Source organism: Vulpes lagopus, chromosome 6 (genome assembly GCF_018345385.1).
Source record: "Vulpes lagopus strain Blue_001 chromosome 6, ASM1834538v1, whole genome shotgun sequence".
In the NCBI taxonomy this organism is placed as follows: domain Eukaryota; kingdom Metazoa; phylum Chordata; class Mammalia; order Carnivora; family Canidae; genus Vulpes; species Vulpes lagopus.
Window position 1 is genome coordinate 63,523,874 of NC_054829.1, and position 19,681 is coordinate 63,543,554.

Consider the following 19,681-nt stretch of genomic DNA (forward strand, 5'->3'; position numbering starts at 1 on the left):
CCTGAGCCAAAGGCAGATGCTCAGCTGCTGAGCCACCCAGGCATCCCTCAAATGGATAAATCTTTAAAAAAATTCTTGTAGTACTCTTTCATCAGATATGCGTTTTTGAATAGCAGTCCTTAATCAGATGCATGTTTTTACAAATAGTTTCTCCCAGTTTGGGGTACTATTTTTTCATTCTCTTAATGTCTTTTGCAGAGCAGAAGTGTTTTCAATTTTAATGAAGTCCAGTTTTTTTTTCAAGGATCATCCTTTTGGTTTTTGTATTTATTTGTTTTTTTTTTTTAATTTTTATTTATTTATGATAGGCACACAGTGAGAGAGAGAGAGGCAGAGACACAGGCAGAGGGAGAAGCAGGCTCCATGCACCGGGAGCCTGATGTGGGATTCGATCCCGGGTCTCCAGGATCGCGCCCTGGGCCAAAGGCAGGCGCTAAACCACTGCGCCACCCAGGGATCCCCTATTTATTTGTTTTTTAAGATTTTATTTATTTGTTCATGAGGCACACACACACACACACACACACACACACACACACACAGACAGGCAGAGGGAGAAGCAGGCTCTATGCAGGAAGCCCAATGAAGGACTTGATCCCTGGGATTCCAGGATCAGGCTCTGAGCCAAAGGCTTAATGGCTTAACTGTTGAGCCACCCAGGCATCCCTGGTTTTTGTATTTAAAAACTCATCAACTACGAACCTCGATTTTCTCCCATTGTCTTCTAAAAGCTTTATAGTTGTGTATTATATGTTTAGATAGTAAATTATGTATGTGTGTATGTATTTATATGTACATACATGTTCACATAATAAGCGTATATTTGCATATCTTTCTGTATATATAAGTAGACTAAGTCTTGAAGTCTGGTATTGGTAGTCTTCCAACTTGTCCTGCCGAAGTGTGCTTGTTATTTTTGGTCTTTTGCTTTTCTATATAAAGCTTAGAATAATTTTATCAGTATCCACAAACTAACTTGCTGGAATTTTTGTAGGGCTTTCATTGAATATACAGATGAAGTTGGGAAGATTTGACATCTCAAAATACTGAGTCTTCCTATCCATGTACATGGAATATCTCTCCATTTATTTAGATCTTTGATGTCTTTCATCAGAATTTTTTGTAGTTTTCCTCATGTACATTCCTGTGCATCTTTTTGTGGATTGATAGCCTCCTTGTCATCATTGTCTTCTTCATCATTTTATTTATTCATGAGAGACAGAGAGAGAGGCAGAGACCTAGGCAGAGGAAGAAGCAGGAAGCCTGATGCAGGACTTGATCTCAGGACCCTGGGATCCTGACCTGAGAGGAAGGCACACTCAACCACTGAGCCACACAGGTGCCCCACTTCTTTTCTTCTTTTGGTACTAATATGAATGGTATTTATTGTTTTCAGTTTCAAATTCCTGTTGTTCATTGCTGGTATATGGGAAAGCAGTTAAGTTTTGTATATTTAGCTTATATCCTGCAACCTTGCTATAATTGCTTATTAGATCTAGATTTTTTTTTTTTTTTTTTTGCTTGTTTGGTGTTTTTTGTTTCTTCTTTAGAGCTTTCTACATAGACCTTGTCACCTTCCTTCCAAATAGTCTCTTCCTTCTCAATCTATATACTTAAAATTTTTATTTTTTTTATAGAATGCTTTGTGAATTTGCGTGTTATCCTTGCCCAAGGGTAGTATTATATTAATCTGTACTGTATTGTTCCAACAAGAATGTTCTTTTTTTACCTATTGCAATAGCTAGGACTTTGATTATGATGCTGAATAGGAGTGGTAAGAGGGGACATCCTTTCATTATTCCTGATCTTAGGAGGGAAAACATTTAGGTAATTACTATTAAATAGGATATTTAGCTGTAGGTTTTGGTACATTGTTGTCAAGTTGTGTAGAAGTTCTTCCTATCCCTAGTATCCTGAGAGTTTTTGTCTTAAGTAGGTAATTGATTTTGTCAAATGCTGTTTGTGCTTATATTATTATTGTCATTGATTTTTCTTATTGGGCCTGTTTGGCCAATTAATGATAGGATATATTAGTAGATGGTCAAATGTTGAACTAGCTTTGCATACCTGAAGTAAATTGTTATATAGTTCTTTGTGTATATTGTTGGATTCATTTTGCTAATACAATATTGAGGGATTTTGCATCTTTGTTCATGAGAGAAATATTAGTTTTCCTTTCTTGGGATGTCTATCTGGATTTGGTATGAGAGTGATTCTGGCTTCATCCTGTGAGTTAATAAGCAAGTGCACCTTCTGATTCTGTATCCTAGTTGCAAATGTAGACAACTGGTATCATTTCTTCCTTAAATGTTCGGTAGAATTCATCAGTGAATCCATTTGGGTGGGCCTGGTGCCTTCTGGTTTGGAATGTTATTAATTATTTATTCAATTTCTGAAGTAGATACATACTATTCAAATGATCTCTTTTCTCCTGTGTGAATTTTGATAGATTGTGTTTCAAGGAACTGGTCCATTTCATCTGAGTTACCAAGTTTGTGGGCATAGAGTTAATAATATTCCTTTCTTTTCTTTCCTTTTTTTTTTTTTTTTTTTGTAAGATTTACTTATTTATTTTAGAGGAAGCACACATGGAGGGAGGCATAGAAGGAGAGGGAAAGAGAGAATCTTAAGCAGACTCCCCACTGAGCATGGAGCCCTGATAAAGGGCTCAATGTCACCACCCTGAGATCATGACCTGAACTGAAATTAAGAGTCAGGTGCCTAACCAACTATACCCAGGTGCCCCCATTTATCTTTTGAAGAAATTTGGGTTGCTTCAAGGTTTTAGCTATTATGAATAGTGTTTCTATTAACATGGGTCTATAAATTTCTCTTCAAGACCATGCTTTTCATTTCTTTTCAGTAGTGGAATTACTGGGTAATATGATAATTTCTTTAAAGATTTATTTATTTATTTTTAGAGAAAGCGTGCATGCACAGGAGCATGCATGGGTGAGGGGTGAGGGGCAGAGGGAGAGAGTCTCCCAAGCAGACTCTGCACTGAGTTAGAGCCTGACTCTACTTAGCCTTACATGTACTGAAGATACATATTTGGCCAGTAAGCACATGAAAATGATGCCTTACATCACTATTATTACGGAAGCCCCGCCTCCTATGATATACTACACCTCATTAGGATAGCTACTATTAAAAACAGTAATAACACCAGTAACAAAAAGTGTCAGGATTTGAAGAAACTGGAAGTCTTATGTAAATTATCAGTAAAATGGTAGAGCCACTGTGGAAGATAATATGGTGGTTCCTCCAAAAATTAAAAATAGATTTACCATATTACCCAGGTACCTGGAAGGCAGAATCGGTTGAGTGGCGGACTCTTGTCTTTCAGTTGAGATCGTGATCTCAGAGTTGGGGTTATCAAACTGCATGCTGAGCTGATTAAGATTCTCTCTCTCTCTCCCTCTGTTTTTCCTCCGCCTCAAAAGAAAAAGAAAAGAAAAGCTGTTGGTTTTGTGTGACTCTATCCCAGTACTTTGCCTAATTTGTTAGTTTTAACATTTTTATGGCATCTTTTGGGTTTTCTACATATAAGATCATATTATCTGTGAACAGATTAATTTTACTTCTTTACTAATTTGCACTCCTTTATTTTTCTTGTCTCATACTCTGGCCGGGACTTACAGTTCTAGATTGTATAGGAGTGTTGAATTGGCATCCTTCCCTTGTTCTGGTTTTATTTTATTTTATTTTTATATATATATTTAAGTAAGCTCCTTGCTAAGCGTAGAGCCCAAATACTGGGCTTTAATTCACAACCCTGAGATCAAGACCCAAGTTGAGACCAATAGTCAGATGCTTCCTGACTGAGCCACTCAGGTACCAGGCACATCCCTCCTCCCTCATTCTGGTTTTAGAGGGAAAGCTTTCAGCCTTAAACTATGGAGCATGATGTTTGTTGTGGGCTTTTCATATATGGCTTTCTTAATATGTTGAGATAGTTTTATTTATTCCTAGTTTGTTGAGTGTTTTTTGTTTTTGTTTTGTCACAGAAGGGTGTTAAATTTTGTCAAATTCTTTTTCTGCATCAGTTGAAATGGTTTTTCGGTTCTTCCCCTTTATTCTGTTAATAAGGTGCATTACATCGATTGTTTTTCTTGTGTTGAACCATCCTTGCATTCAAGGAATAAATCTCACTTGGTCTTGATGTACAATCTTTGTAATATGCTGCTGAATTTGATGTATTAGTATTATGTTGAAGGTTATTACCTAAGTGTTTATAAAAGATACTGGTCTGTAGTTTTGTTGAACCATCCTTGCATTCAAGGAATAAATCTCACTTGGTCTTGGTGTACAATCTTTGTAATATGCTGCTGAATATGATGTATTAGTATTATGTTGAAGGTTTTTACCTAAGTGTTTATAAAAGATACTGCTCTGTAGTTTTTTTACAGAGTTTGTATCTGGCTTTGGTATGAGGCATTGCTGGCCTTGATGAGCAAAAGTTTCCTCTAGAGTTTTTGGAAATGTTTTAAAAAGATTTATGTTAATTCTTTAAATGTTTGGCAGGATTCACTAGTAAAGCTATCATATCCAGGGTTTTTCTTTGTATGAGGAATTTTTTTGTTTTGTTTTTAATATTTATTTACTTTAGAGGGAAAATGCTTGCAAGCAGGGGGAGGAGCTGAGAGAGAAGGAGAGAAGTGGATTGCTGTTGAGTGGGAAGCTGCACAAAACAGAGCTCAGTCTCACGACCCTGAGATCATGACCTGAGCTGAAATCAAGAGTTGGGACACTTAACTGACTAAGCCACCCAGATACACCGAATGAGGGATTTTTGATTACTGAGTCAATCTCTTTGAAATTTACAGGTTTTTTCTTATTTTCTTTCTTCATCATTCAGTCTTGTTTTGTGTTTTTGTATTATCCAATTTGTTAGTGTTCAGTTGTTCATAGTACTCTTCCAATCCTTTTTATTTCTGTAGAATTGGTTGTAATGCCTCCACTTTCATTTCTGATTTTGATAATTAAGGTCTTTTTTTCTTAGTGGATTCAGCTAACATTTTGTCAATTTCGTTGCTTCTTTTGATGAACTAAGTTTTGGTTCTATTATATTGTTGTTTTGTTTCTGCTTTAATCTTTATTATTTCTTTTCTTCTGCTAGCTTTAGGTTTAGTTTATTCTTTTTCTTGTTCCTTAAATAGTAAAGTTAGGTTGTTAATTTGAGTTTTTTTGTGTTTTTTAATATAAGCATTGATAGCTGTACATTTTCCCCTCAGCACTGCTTTTGCTGCATCCAATAGGTTTTGGTATGCTGTGTTTTCATATTTATTCCTAAGCGTGTTCTAATTTTTCTTGTGATTTTGTTCCATTAGTTGCTTAAGAGTGTGTTCAATTTCCACTAATTTTTGAGTTTTCTGGTGTTCTGTTACTGGTTTTTTGTTGTTGTGTTGAGAGAAATTTTTTTTAATGATATTCATTGTTTTAAATCTATTGAGACTTAATTTGTGGTGAACATATGATCCATCCTGGAGAATACTCCATGTATATTTGAGAAGAATACGTATTCTGTTGTTGTTGTTGTTGGGTAGAGTGTTTTGTATATGTCTGTTAGATCTAGTTTGTTTATTGTGTTGAGATTCTTGTTTCCTTGTCTTCTGTCTGATTCTTCTGTCATTGAAAGTGGGATATTGAAGTCTACAGTATTGCTGTGAAACTATTTCCCCCTTCAGTTTTTGCTTCATATATTTTGATCTTACTAAGTACATGAATATTTATAATTGTTTTATCTTTCTTTATTGAGCCTTTTATTAATATATATAATATATAAATCCTTTGTCTTGTGCAATCTTTTTTTATTTAAAATCTTTTTTGGGGATGCCTGGGTGGCTCAGCGGTTAAGTGTCTTCCTTCGGCTCAGGGCATGATCCTGGAGTCCTAGGATTGAGTCCCACATCGGGCTCCCACATCAGGCTCTCTGCATGGAGCCTGCTCTTTCTGCCTATGTCTCTGCCTCTCTCTCTCTCTTTCTCTTTCTCTCTCTGTGTGTCTCATGAATAAATAATAAAATCTTTAAAAAATAAAATAAAATCTTTCGTTTGGGGTCCTTGGGTAGCTCAGTTGATTAAGGTCTACCTTGGACTTATGGCCTGATCCCAGGATCCTGAAATCAAACCTCACATCAGGCTCCCTGCTCACCTGGAAGTCTGCCTCTCCCCAGCTCATACACTTTTTCATTCTCTCTCAAATAAATAAAAATCTAAAAAAAGAAAAAAACAAAAAACCCTTATTTTTGTCTGATAGTCATAGAGGAGGTTTACAAACTTTAATAGTAAATGTATTAGGCTTTATGTGTCATATTGGGTCTGTGTTTCATATTCTTTTGTTTATTGTTTTTTTTAAGCCATTTTTCTCTCTGGGATTGTCCCAAAACAAGCCTGATGCAGGTTACTAATCCTTGCTGTGCCTTGAACAGAACTGTTAAAATGGTAATGAATTTATTCATCCTTTTCTTTTAAAAAAAAAAAAAAAAGATTTATTTATTCATGAGAGACGCATGCAGAGAGAGAGAGAGAGAGAGAGAGAGAGAGAGGCAGAGACATAGGCTGAGGGAAAAGGAGGCTCCCTGCAGGGAGCCCTATGTGGGACTCCATCCCAGAACTCTGGGATCACGCCCTGAGCCAAAGGCAGACACTCAACTGCTGAGTCACCCAGACGTCCCTATTCATCCTTTTCTTTATGGTTAATGCTTTGTCTTGTTCAAGCATTCTTTCCTTAATCTGAGATTTTGAAGATCTATATTAGATCATAAAAGCATTATTGTTCTGCCTTCTTATTTATTTATTTATTTATTTATTTATTTTTTAAATTTTTAAAAAAATTTATTTATTTATGATAGTCACAGAGAGAGAGAGGCAGAGACATAGGCAGAGGGAGAAGCAGGCTCCATGCACTGGGAGCCCGACGTGGGACTCGATCCCAGGTCTCCAGGATCACACCCTGGGCCAAAGGCAGGCGCTAAACCGCTGCACCACCCAGGGATCCCTGCCTTCATATTTAGATCTATAATCCTCCTACAACTGATCTATCAGGCAGAAGTTTTATTTCAGCTCCCTTTCCCCTTGTGTTTACCCTATATACTAAGCACAGTTTGTGAAATGGCCATTCTTTCCTCAGTGTTCTAAACTGTTTTCATAAATCGTGTGACCTCATATACATTAATTTGTTTCTGGGTTTTTTAAAATCTGTCTATCCCTGCACCAGTCACTGTTTTAATTTCTCTAGTTTTATAAACCATCTTAATGTCTGGTAGAGTAGGTTCTACCACTTTCTCTTTAGTGATTGTCTCACCCTTTTTTTTCTTTTTTCTTAAGATTTTATTTATTTATTCATGAGAGGCACAGAGAGACAGAGAGAGAGGCAGAGACACAGGCAGAGAGGGAGAAGCAGACTCCATGCAGGGAGCCTGACGTGGGACTCGATCCCGGTTCCCCAGGATCAGGCCCTGGGCTGAAGGCAGTGCTTAACCGCTGAGCCACCTGGGCTACCCTGTCTTACTCTTTCTATGAAATTTGAATTTCTTTGTAAATTTTCGAATCATTTTGTCAGGTTCACTCACACATACACATTCTGAAAGTTTGGAATACTTTAACTCAGTTTGCATGAAAATTGTTTTTTATGAGTGCTAGTCCATTCAGGTTGTCGTTTTTGTACAGGTTGCAGTTTTTCATGGAGAGATCTTGCACAATTTGTTGGTTTATGCGTAGATACTTTTGTTTTTTTAAGCCATTGTAAGTATTTTTTTGTTTTTTGTTTTTTTTGCAGTTACTTTTTTAGTGTTTATTTGATGAGATGATGCTACTAACAGTACATTGCAGTATGACCTGTAAAAATAGCTCAGAACTCATTGTCAATGAACCTTTAATAAATACTGTCTCTTATTTAATTGGTCTTTTTTATTTATCAGTATCAGATACAACCTTTTAAGTCAGAGTATCTATAGATACTCTGAGTAAGTACAGATACTTAGTGATGTGAGGTCATAAGGTCATGTCCAGTAGTCCTGTCATGTCTGTTATTTGCTTTTTACCCTCATCTCCACATAGTTTGGGTTAGGACATGTCCTTTTAAAGGTATTTTCTTAATGAATTCTCACCTTTCTTTGTCCTTTGTGAATTATCTTCCTTCAACTCCTGTTCAAAAGCTGCTGTGGATTTCTTGCCTTTTTTTTTTTTTTTTTTTAAATATAGTTTGTGTTTGTTTCATGTACGAAAATCTGTATGGATGGATAGTTTTTGATATGAAAATGCCAAGGCAGGGGCGCCTGGGTGGCTTAGTCAGTTAAGCATCTGCCTTCAGCTAAAGTCATGGTCTCACTGGGATTGAGCCCTGTATTGGGCTCCCTGCTTCTCCCTCTCCTCCCTGCTCCTCCTATCTCTTTTTATCTCTGTCTCTTTCTTTCAAGTAAATTAATAAGTAAAATATCTGAAAATTCCAAGGCAAGAAGTCAAAATGAATTTTCACAATAGTGTAAGGTTCTGGTGCCTGCTTCGGTAGCATGTGGACAACAGTTTAAGACTCAAGTAGGAAACATTACCACTATTCAGGTGTTGTTGGTTTTTGTTTTTGTTTTTTACACTCCTTTAGAGGACCTTATGACTTTCACTTAGTTTTAGTGCCTTTCTCTTTGGAAAATCACTGATTACTGCTTTTTTTTTTATTTAAAAAAGATTTTTGTTATTCATGAGAGACCAGAGAGACAGACAGAGACACAGGCAGAGGGAGAAGCAGGCTCCATGCAGGGAGTCCGATGTGGGACTTGATCCCGGGTCTCCAGGATCACGCCCTGGGCTAAAGGTGGCACTAAACCGCTGAGCCACCCAGGCTGCCCTGATTACTACTTTTTAAAGAGAATAAAATGATCTTTCATCTTTTTCCACTGCTAATTGTAGAATGCTTATAAGATCTGGCAATTGGAGTCACATAATGCTTTTTTATAGTATGTCATTCATGTTTTTTTTTTTTGTAAGTCAGTACAAGGATGGTTTTATGTCTGTAAATTAATAAACATGATACATACCCCTTAATATAATGAAGGATAAAACCATATCATCTCAGTAGATACAGAAAAAAGCATTTGACAAAATTCAACATGCTTTCATGATAAAAACTCAACAAAGTGTGTTTAGAGGCAACATACTTCAACATGATAAAGGTAATATATGATAAGACCACAGCTAATATCATATTCAAGGCTAAAAGCTTTTTCCTTAAGGTCAGGAACAAGACAAGGGTGTTCACTTGTCACTTTATTATCCAATATAGAACTGAAAGTCCTACACATAGCAATCAGACCAGAGGTTGGGGGAAAAGACTTCCAAACTGGTAAGGAAGAAGTAAAATTACCACTATTTGCAGATGGCATGATACTGATAGAAAGTCCTAGCCTCTACAAAGAACTGTTAGAACTAATAAATTCAGTAAAGCCACAGGATACAAAATTAATATACAGAATTCTGTTTAATTTCTCTAAGCTAATAACCAAGTAGTAGAAGGAGAAATTAAGAAAACAATCTATTTACAATTGCACTACAAAGAATGCAATAGTGTATTTAACGGAACTAGAACACAAACAATCTTAAAATTTTTGTGGACCCACAAAAGACCCCAAATGGTCAGAGCAGCTTCTTTGAAAAAGAACAAAACCAGAGGTATCACAATCCCAGATTTCAAGATACACTACAAAGTGATAGTAATGACAACAGTGTGGTACTGGCATAAAAATAGACACATAGATCAATGGAGCAGGATAGAGAACTGAAAAATAAACCCATACTTATATGGTAAATTAATCTATGGTAAAGGAGGCAAGAGTATAGGATAGGGAAAAGACAGCTGCTTCGATAAATGGCATTGGGAATACCAGACAGCTGCATGCAAAAGAGTGGAAGACCACTTTCTTACACCATACCCAAACTCAAAGTGGATTAAGGACCTAAAAGTGAGACGTGGAACCATAAAACTCTTGAAAGAAAGAAAACACAGGCAATAGTGTCTTGGACATCAACCTTAGGAGCATTTTTCTAAATATGTCCTCTCAGGCAAGGGAAAGAAAAGCGAAAATAAACTCTTTGCACCAAGATGAAAAGCTCCTGCACAGTGAAGTAAACAGTCAAGAAAATGAAAAGACTTCCTACCGAGTGGAAGAAGATATTTACAAACAATATATTTGTAAGGGGTTAATATCCAAAATATATAAAGAACTTAAATAATTGAACACCCAAAATTAAATTTAAAAAATAATAACAATCTGGTTTAAAAATGGGCAGAGGACCTGAATAGACATTTTTCCAAAGAAGACATGCGGAGGACCAAGAGACATATGAAAAGATGCTCACATCAGTAATCAGGGATATGCATAACAAAACCACAGTGACCTATCATCTTAGACCTGTCAGAATGGCTAATATCAAAAAGACAAGAAATGACAAGTGTTGGTGAGGATGTGGAAAAAAGAGAACCCTTATGCACCATTGGTGGAAATATGTAAATTTAATCTATCAAACAGATAACAGAAAAGATAGATTGTTACATAATGGAATATTATTCAGTCATAAAAAGAAAGAGTTCTTGCCATTTGCAACAACATTGATGGACCTAGAAGGTATTATATTAAGTGAAATGAGCCAAAGAAAGACAAATACCATATGATTTCACTTTTATGTGGGATCTAAAAAACAAAGTAAATCGAACAAAAAAAACAGAGTCATAAATACAGAGAACTAACTAGTGGTTGCCAGAGGTGAGGATGTTGGAAGAGTGGGCAAAATAGGTGAAGTGGTCTAAGAGGCACAACTTCTAGTTACAGAATGGATAAATTAGGGAACGACAAGTCCAGCATAGAGAATATAGTCAATAATACTGTAAGGATGTTGTATGGCGATTATGGATGTTAAGTACACTTACTGTGGTGAAATAAAGTTGATGTGGGCAAAAAACAATCAGAATTTGAGGCTATGCCTTTGGCCCAGGGCGGGATCGAGACCCGTGTCGGGCTCCTGGCATGGAGCCTGCTTCTCCCTCCTCCTGTGTAGAATTTGAGGCTGTATGATGAAATGGACATTGTAGCTCAAAAGAATCATAAATGCTACTTTTCTCTTCAGGATATTGGACTATTAGATTCTGAATAGTTCCCATTCCTCCTAGATGTTTTATTTTTGTTCTGAAATTTGCATTTGCAAGTCTATGTAGTTGTCTAACTTCTCAGGTGTTAAGGAGTTAGAGATTCTTTTCTTTAAAAAATAAGACATGCAGAGGACCAAGAGACATGTGAAAAGATGCTAAAAAGCAACAGTATGTTCTTCCTTTCTTTCTTTCTCTTTCTTTCTTTCTTTCTTTCTTTCTTTCTTTCTTTCTTTCTTTCTTTCTTTCTTTCTTCTTTTTCTTTTTTCTCTTTTCTCTTTTTTCTTTTCTTTTCTTTTCCTTCCTTCCTTCCTTCCTTCCTTCCTTCCTTCCTTCCTTCCTTCCTTCCTTTCTCTTTCTCTTTCTCTTTCTCTTTCTCTTTCTCTTTCTCTTCTTTCTTTTCTTTCTTTCCCAGAGATAGAGCAAGTGGGGGGGGAGGGGGGAAGGGCAAGGACAGAGAGAGGGAGAGGAAAAAAATCTTAAGACTCTGTCTCACCACCCTGAGATCATGACCTGAGATGAAATTGAGAATCCAGTGCTTAGCTTAACTAACTGAGCCACCCTGGTAGCCCTCATTTTTTTAAATCAACAATACACCTGTGGGTTATCACAGCAAGAGCATTTTTCCCCATTTGGAAGTTAGTTTTATTTTAATTATGTGCATAATGGCAACCATCTCCACACAGACAGACAGTCTCTTTAAATTCCTTTTTAGTGTTTGGTAGATAAATGGACTGACATGATAGGAGGGGCCAGAAAAGGATACAGAGTTGCCTCTCACAAAAAATAAGGCAATTAAAAAGAAAAATTTCCTCTCATGGTAGAAAAATGACAACAAAGTAGTGAATTCTTTGAACATACTGTTGCTTTACTTAAACTATTTGAAATACTCTGTGGTGTTATTTCAAGAATTGAAAGAATTTGGAGTGGGGGGGTAAAATAGAAGAGATTATAAATTTTTAAGTATTTTGTAAGGAAAATGCTTTTATGTATTATTACTTCTTTTAAACAACTGGTATCATTTTGGGAAAATCTTTTATGAAAATAATATTTTTTAGTTCTTTATGATTTACATGTTAGGAAGTAGGTTTAATTGTTATATGCAAAATTTCCTTTTATGATTATGTAAAAATTATTACTAGAGGCCTTAAGATTAAAAGCAAATAGCTGATTTATGGTCATGTTTATTTGTAAAATAATTGTGTTATCTAACAAAGTTTGGTTGACTGCTTTTATAAATTTTAATGCTTGCTGTCATGTTTTGTTAGTTTTGGTTCCCTGTGTATTGTTAGGAAAAAAATAAAAATAAAAAACCTTTTATCTGTTTTTAGGCCCGGATAGCATTTTTGCAAGGAGAAAGAAAAGGTCAAGAAAACTTGAAAAAGGACTTAGTAAGAAGAATAAAGATGTTAGAGTACGCATTAAAACAAGAAAGGTAGGTGTTCCTCATGTTCTTGTGTGTATAATATAAAGTAGAAAAGTATTTTTTATACTAGTGTACATTGTATTTAAAAGCTCTTTGAAAGATATGAAACCATGCCCAAAATACAAGATAATACTTTGATTTGATTCTTATAATGGAAAAAGAAAATATTTAAATCTTTAAAAGTGAAATAATATCTTTTATTCTAGAATCTAAGTTTTGGAATTTCTTTTTTCTCCAAAGATCAGGAAAAACTTATCTTTTATTCAGGTATATATGTTAATTGGGTAATTTACATTTTATCTTTTACAGCAGTACTCTTTTTTTTTTTTCTTAGTTTGCAAATAAAGATTAAAAACAGACATTCATACTATGTTTTGTTATTAGAGAAATATATACCAGTATTAACTGTATAGAAAAGGGGAAAATATTTTTCTTTCAACAATTTATTATTGAATTTTCAGGGCAAAATATCACAAATTAAAATATGGCACAGAACTGAACCAAGGTGATTTGAAAATGCCAACTTTTGAATCAGGTAAACTTGATTCCTCTGTAACCTTCTCCTGACCTAATTCAAGAAAAATTGGTTTAAGCTCATTTTTATGTAACAGACATGTTTTCTTCACCCTCATTTTGCTTTGATAGCATTGGTTAGATGGTTGACTATTATAATACTGTCTATGTTTTGAAGAAAGTAATAAATAAAGTAAGTAAGTAGCTTTATCTACATCAATCCTAAAGATATTTTTCCTGTTTTCCTTGTGTTGAAACCTATGTAAAATTGTGGGTGCATTTTTGTTATTAATTAGAGATGAAAGGTAATGAAACAGTTCTTTTCTATATTGTAGGTAATTCTTATTTTGTATAAGCTTAATTTTTTATTATTATAAAGTTCTTTTTATCTGGGGAAGTTGTAATTAACACAATTTAATTCCAAAAATTGAAAATCTGAATTTGGAAACCTTATAGGCAGCCAAATAAGGATAAGAGAAGGAAAAAAAAAATCTCCTCATCTTGTACTAAATCTTGCATCTTGCACTAAACTAAATGGATAGTGAGTGTGAGAGTAATATCTGATGAAATTATGCTGGAAAGAGACAGTTGGATATAGGAAGAGACTAACAGTTTAATGTTAACTTTAAGGTTATACATGATTACAATTTGAATAGTCTAAACATCTAATAATAAATATTTTGATATATATTATACAGTTTTGAGAATATTAATTTCTTATTTCAGGTATATTTAGAACTCATATACACATTTTGATGGTGCAGTCTGTTTGAATTCTATACTCTTCTTGGATGCTGGTTACTATGACAAGAAAAAAGTGTGTCTTTATTTGGATACACAGTTGTTCCTCTCTTGTAGTTGTACCATATCTAATAAAGTCAAGCATATATAGTAGGGAAAATAAAACATATGTATGGATTTTTTTTTTAGTTAGGTAGCAAAAATACATTTTAAAAATTTAATTAATTGGTTTTTAGTTTAATATTAAGTAGTTAATTTAATATTAAATTTAATGTTAAGTGCTTAGAACTTGGCAAAACACTTCATACATACAATCTACGGTTGACAATTTTTCTTCACTTACTAATCTTACCATTTATTTTATTTTCAAGTTGTTGGCATATATATAAAAATTAAGAAAAAAGATGAAGTTACAAGACCAACATAAGAGCAGCATGGGTTTTCTTTGATCTGGCTTTTCAGTAATTATGATTATGAAAGTTCACTTTGATAGTAGGGAATAATATTATGGCCTCATCCTTGGGAAAGCAAAAATAAATGATAAAATGATGGAAGGCCTATATATTTTTGGCCTTGTTCACTATAGTAGTCTTATTGCAGGTAGAGGGAGTAGAGTAGCTTTACAATAGAGAAAACCTAATGGATTCAGATAACCATGCTTCTCTTTGACTCCTTTTCTTTCTGATATGGTTAGAATATTCACAAAATAAGTATTCACTTTCTAACTCGAGAGCTGTCCCCCCCCCCCCCCCCCACCTTGGTCTGTATAAAAGTGAGGAAGGTGGCTAGTTGCAGCCACATTGTTCCTGAGGCTAGAGTCTGAATTGGCTAGCTGGTGTGAGTGCAGCAGCTTGTGTAAAACAAATCATTAGCAGATAAATCTCTACTGCCTACAACTGAGGTAAGATAAAAATAATTCCTGTTGCTTTTATCTATGTAAACTTAACTGTTAAAACTTCCTCAACATGAGGAATACAATGACATCCAAGTATTTTATTTATGGGAAACCGTAGTTGCAAAATAGATTGCTTTTATTGATGTAGAAAAACATCATGGTGTTGAGTGGGGCGGGGGGGAAGCATTGAAGCGATGGGCAGGAAACAACATGCAAACAAAATGGAATAAAATTATTTATATCAAAGTATAGATTGAGATAGACATTAAACAAATTAGTGTTGCCTTTTGTAAATACCCAAAATAAAATGTAAAAAGAGTGTAAAATACTGTCTTGACAGAAGTACAAGATATGCATGTTTTTATACCTGTGCCTCAGTAATACCAATATTGTATATGTATCCTAAACCTAATCCTATAGAAGGGGTTGCATCTAAATATATAAAGAGCTTTTTGTCATGCATTTAGGAAAAAAATCTCTAACATTAGAAAAATAGCCAAAAGCGTTGTAAAGGCAGCTCATAAGAGAAGATATCCAAATGGCCAATAAGTAGATGAAACGATGCTCAGTTTTATTACTTATTGGGGGAATACAACCAAAATGCAGTGTAAACAATGAGACACCTCTCATAATGGCTTAAATAAATGTGAAAGAGAAAAAAAGTTAAATGTTGATGAGAATTTAGAACAACCATACCTATTGGTATTGGTATTGAAAGTTGATAGAATTGCTCTAAAAGTGGTTTGTGAAATCAAAACCACAATGAGATACCACCTCACACCAGTGAGAATGGGGAAAATTAACAAGGCAGGAAACCACAAATGTTGGAGAGGATGCGGAGAAAAGGGAACCCTCTTACACTGTTGGTGGGAGTGTGAACTGGTGCAGCCACTCTGGAAAACTGTGGAGGTTCCTCAAAGAGTTAAAAATAGACCTGCCCTACGACCCAGCAATTGCACTGTTGGGGATTTACCCCAAAGATTCAGATGCAATGAAACGTCGGGACACCTGCACCCCGATGTTTCTATCAGCAATGGCCACAATAGCCAAACTGTGGAAGGAGCCTCGGTGTCCATCGAAAGATGAATGGATAAAGAAGATGTGGTTTATGTATACAATGGAATATTACTCAGCAATTAGAAACGACAAATACCCACCATTTGCTTCAACGTGGATGGAACTGGAGGGTATTATGCTGAGTGAAATAAGTCAATCGGAGAGGGACAAACAGTGTATGTTCTCATTCATTTGGGGAATATGAATAATGGTGAAAGGGAATATAAAGGAAGGGAGAAGAAATGTTGGGAAATATCAGGAAGGGAGACAGAACATAAAGACTCCTAACTCGGGGAAACGAACTAGGGGTAGTGGAAGGGGAGGAGGGCGGGTGTTGGAGGGGAATGGGTGACGGGCACTGAGGTGGACACTTGACGGGATGAGCACTGGGTGTTTTTCTGTATGTTGGTAAATTGAACACCAATAAAAATTAATAAAAAAAAATAATAAAAGTGGTTTGTGATACTAAAGGTAACATAGCCATAGCAACATGCTCTGTGGTTTGATAATTCTACATCTAGTTACTCTACTCCTTAAAAGGCATACACATAGTCATCATAAGGCTTATATATAGTATCTTACAGTAAAAATCTGGAAACAAATAACTTGCAGTGTTAGAATGGATACAGTGTATACTGTGTGATGTTTAGCATAATGGAATGCTATTTGGCAGCAAAAGTGAACAAATAGTAATTACACTTGACCACATGGGCCTTAATATGAAACTGAAAATTGATATACATGATTTCATGTATGTCAAGTGCAAAAATCTAGTTTTTATAAATCAAGATAGTATTGATATCCTTTCAGGAATGTCTAGTGACGAAGAGGGCACAAGGAAAGCTTTTGGGTACTGATAAATGTTTTGTTTCTTCATCTAGGAACTGGTTACATTGATGTGTTAAAAAAATTCATTGAGCTGTATGCTTCTGATGTACTTCCAGGATATCCTTAGCAACATTATTTATAATAGTGAAAAGTGGAAACTAATACCAACATTAAATACCAACATTAGTGGACTGGTTAAATTAAATAGGCATATACTTTCTATGGAATATTAGGTAATTATTTTATATGATATTAATCTATATTTATCGCCATCAAGAGCATGTTCAGATACGTTGTCAAAACTGGCTTATCCTGCAGTGTGCACATTGCCCCCCTCCTTTTTTAAAGAAAGGAGAAGTTTATGTATGTATTTTGAGATGAAAAATAGGGAATGATAATAAAGTCTCAACTACTAGCACTATTGGTGATAGAATTTGGGGCAGTTATAGTTCTTTTTAAAAATATATTTTTTCCCTAGTGGTTGTGTATTATATGTAATTATAAGCAAACAAATGGTATAAATAGAAAAAATTATAAACAAAAAAATAGAGGGACTATTCGAATGAAATAATTATTTCTAGAAATCTTAGAAATTTCTGTGTTCAGGGAAAGAATGAAAAGATGTTAGTAATGGGATTGTTATGGTTAGAGAAATAATGCCTGCCACCAGCAAGTATTTGTTCTCATGACCTAATCATGAGTCTAAGAGCTTAATAACTGTGAGCCATGCTAAGGGTTCTCAACATGTTAAGGGCTGACCTTCTATGATTCTCTTTTCTCTGCTTTATCTTTATTTTCATACTGTGAATTTATAGGAAAATGTTTCTATAATATCATTAGTGCTGATACATAGTTTTATTTTATTTTATTTTTTTTTTAATTCTTATTTATTTATGATAGTCACACAGAGAAAGAGAGAGAGAGGCAGAGACATAGGCAGAGGGAGAAGCAGGCTCCATGCACCGGGAGCCTGATGTGGGATTTGATCCCGGGTCTCCAGGATCACGCCCTGGGCCAAAGTCAGGCGCTAAACCGCTGCGCCACCCAGGGATCCCTGATACATAGTTTTAAATCTCTCTAGGGATACTTACAGAGAGTTTGACTCACCTCAGATTATAGTATTTTTTTCTAAAGATTTATTTAGTTATTAGAGAGAGAGAGTGAGGAGAGGGGCCAAAGGGAGAGAGAGAAGGATAGAAGCAGACTCCTTGCTGAATGTGGAGCCTGATGTGGGGCTCGATCTCATGCCTCTGAGGTCATGACCTAAGCCAAAATCAAGAGTTGGACACTTAACAACTGAGGCACCCCTGTAATTTATTAAACTCTCTTAATGCATATACTTTTATTTGAGAATAAATTATGACTTTTTACTTGTAGTAGAAACCATTTTCTGGTTTAAGTTTTAGTTCTAAAAATGAAATTGATTACATAAAGTGTTATGTTACAGACTTAGACTCAAAATTAAGTTATTCAGGAGTTTTATATATATAGTGTGTCTTAAGTGCTGATTAATACTTTTTACTTTTGAAAAGCATTCAACCCAGCAGAATTCTGTTAGTTCAAAAAAAAAAAAAAAACTTTTCAAAGTCTAGTCTTCTGGTTTTTGAATCCTTAGTAGAATAGTTAATGTTTACTCTTGGATTTTCCCAATTTTGAAACAAGGAGGGTTGTTATTGGGATAGACACATTTAAAATTAGTGACCCACAGTAAATACTGAATAGTTGTTAATTTACTTCTGTCCTTTATAGAATACGTAGTTATATTTTGTGGGAATTTATGCCTGAGAGAACTTTGGCAATATTTTCAAGAGTTGAAATAATGAGTATGAAATTGTCTGTGTGTGTGTGTGTTTGTGTTAATTTTTAGAAGAAACCAAAGACACAGAAGCTCCCACGGCACCTCAGAATAGCCAGTTAACGTGGAAGCAAGGCAGACAGCTGTTAAGACAGTAAGTAATGGTTCATTTTCAGTTTTCTAGAAGGATCTAGGCATGAAAGTGCTTATAATCAGTCACTTTGCAAGGAAAAAAATATTTGATAGAACAGTGTAGAGTTTTCATATTGCTTTCTTTATTAGACTTTTGGATCTTTTTAAAGTTTGTCTTCTCTGAATGTTCCTTTGAACACTGCTCAGGATGATGTTTTTTTATTTGTAGAATAGAATGTCATAAAAACTGGATGACTGGAAGGCCAGAACAAAATCACTATAGTTCATACTTGTGGATAGTCTCATTCCCATCATTGTAGAATTCACATACTTGGGTTTGTTTAGGAGTATGACTGGTTTATAGAGGAATTTAACTGGTTATTTGAAACCTTTCATTTAGCTTGCCAAATCCTACTTTTAATTGAATTTTTGAGGATCTCTGTGACGTTTGAATTCTTTGCTGTATTAGAAGTAATGATGTGACATATCTTATTTATTGTCTTTTATCTGTTTGTTTCTCCCCTTAAATTTTTAAAGCTTTGATACACAAACTGATTTTCTGGGTAATTTACGATTATTCACTCTTCTCAATTCTATACATCTTTAACTTCAATAACCCAGTGAAATGTGGTCAGACCCTTGATTTTATTACTACCTAGAACTACCCTACTCTGGAACATTCCATGATCCAACAATTACCTTATATTCCACCTTTTCCACCCCATTTCCCATGTTATTTACTGTCTGACCTTACCTAGATCTTTAGATCCTTAGATACTCTATTTTCCCCTTTAGCTTCTTTAGCTCTGGTTAGTTTGGTTTTATTTTTTTTTATTTTTATTTTTTTTTATGATAGTCACAGAGAGAGAGAGAGAGAGGCAGAGACACCGGCAGAGGGAGAAGCAGGCTCCATGCACCGGGAGCCTGATGTGGGATTCGATCCCGGGTCTCCAGGATCGTGCCCTGGGCCAAAGGCAGGCGCCAAACCGCTGCGCCACCCAGGGATCCCCTTATTTCTTTTTTGATATGGGTTTTTCTTGTTTTTATTTACCTAACTCTAGCTTAGACCCCATGATCCATCACCCTTTTAATAGTACCCTTAGCTTTCTTGCTGCCCTCTCTTACTCCTCTCCTACAAGTCATTTTACTATACCTGCAG

At 35.3% G+C, this 19,681-nt stretch overlaps 1 protein-coding gene across 3 annotated transcripts in view; it reads left to right on the plus strand.

The window, feature by feature from the left end:
• The window catches only part of STRN3 (striatin 3), a 115,312-nt gene that overhangs the window by 46,733 nt on the left and 48,898 nt on the right, over positions 1-19,681 (plus strand). For 2 of the 3 annotated variants that reach the window (XM_041758278.1, XM_041758280.1), the window contains exons 2-4: positions 12,468-12,571; positions 13,024-13,097; positions 18,463-18,544. In XM_041758278.1, coding sequence (XP_041614212.1) covers positions 12,468-12,571; positions 13,024-13,097; positions 18,463-18,544 — 260 coding nt within the window. The remainder of the gene's footprint in view (positions 1-12,467; positions 12,572-13,023; positions 13,098-18,462; positions 18,545-19,681) is intronic. The other variant, XM_041758279.1, reaches the window with a different exon arrangement.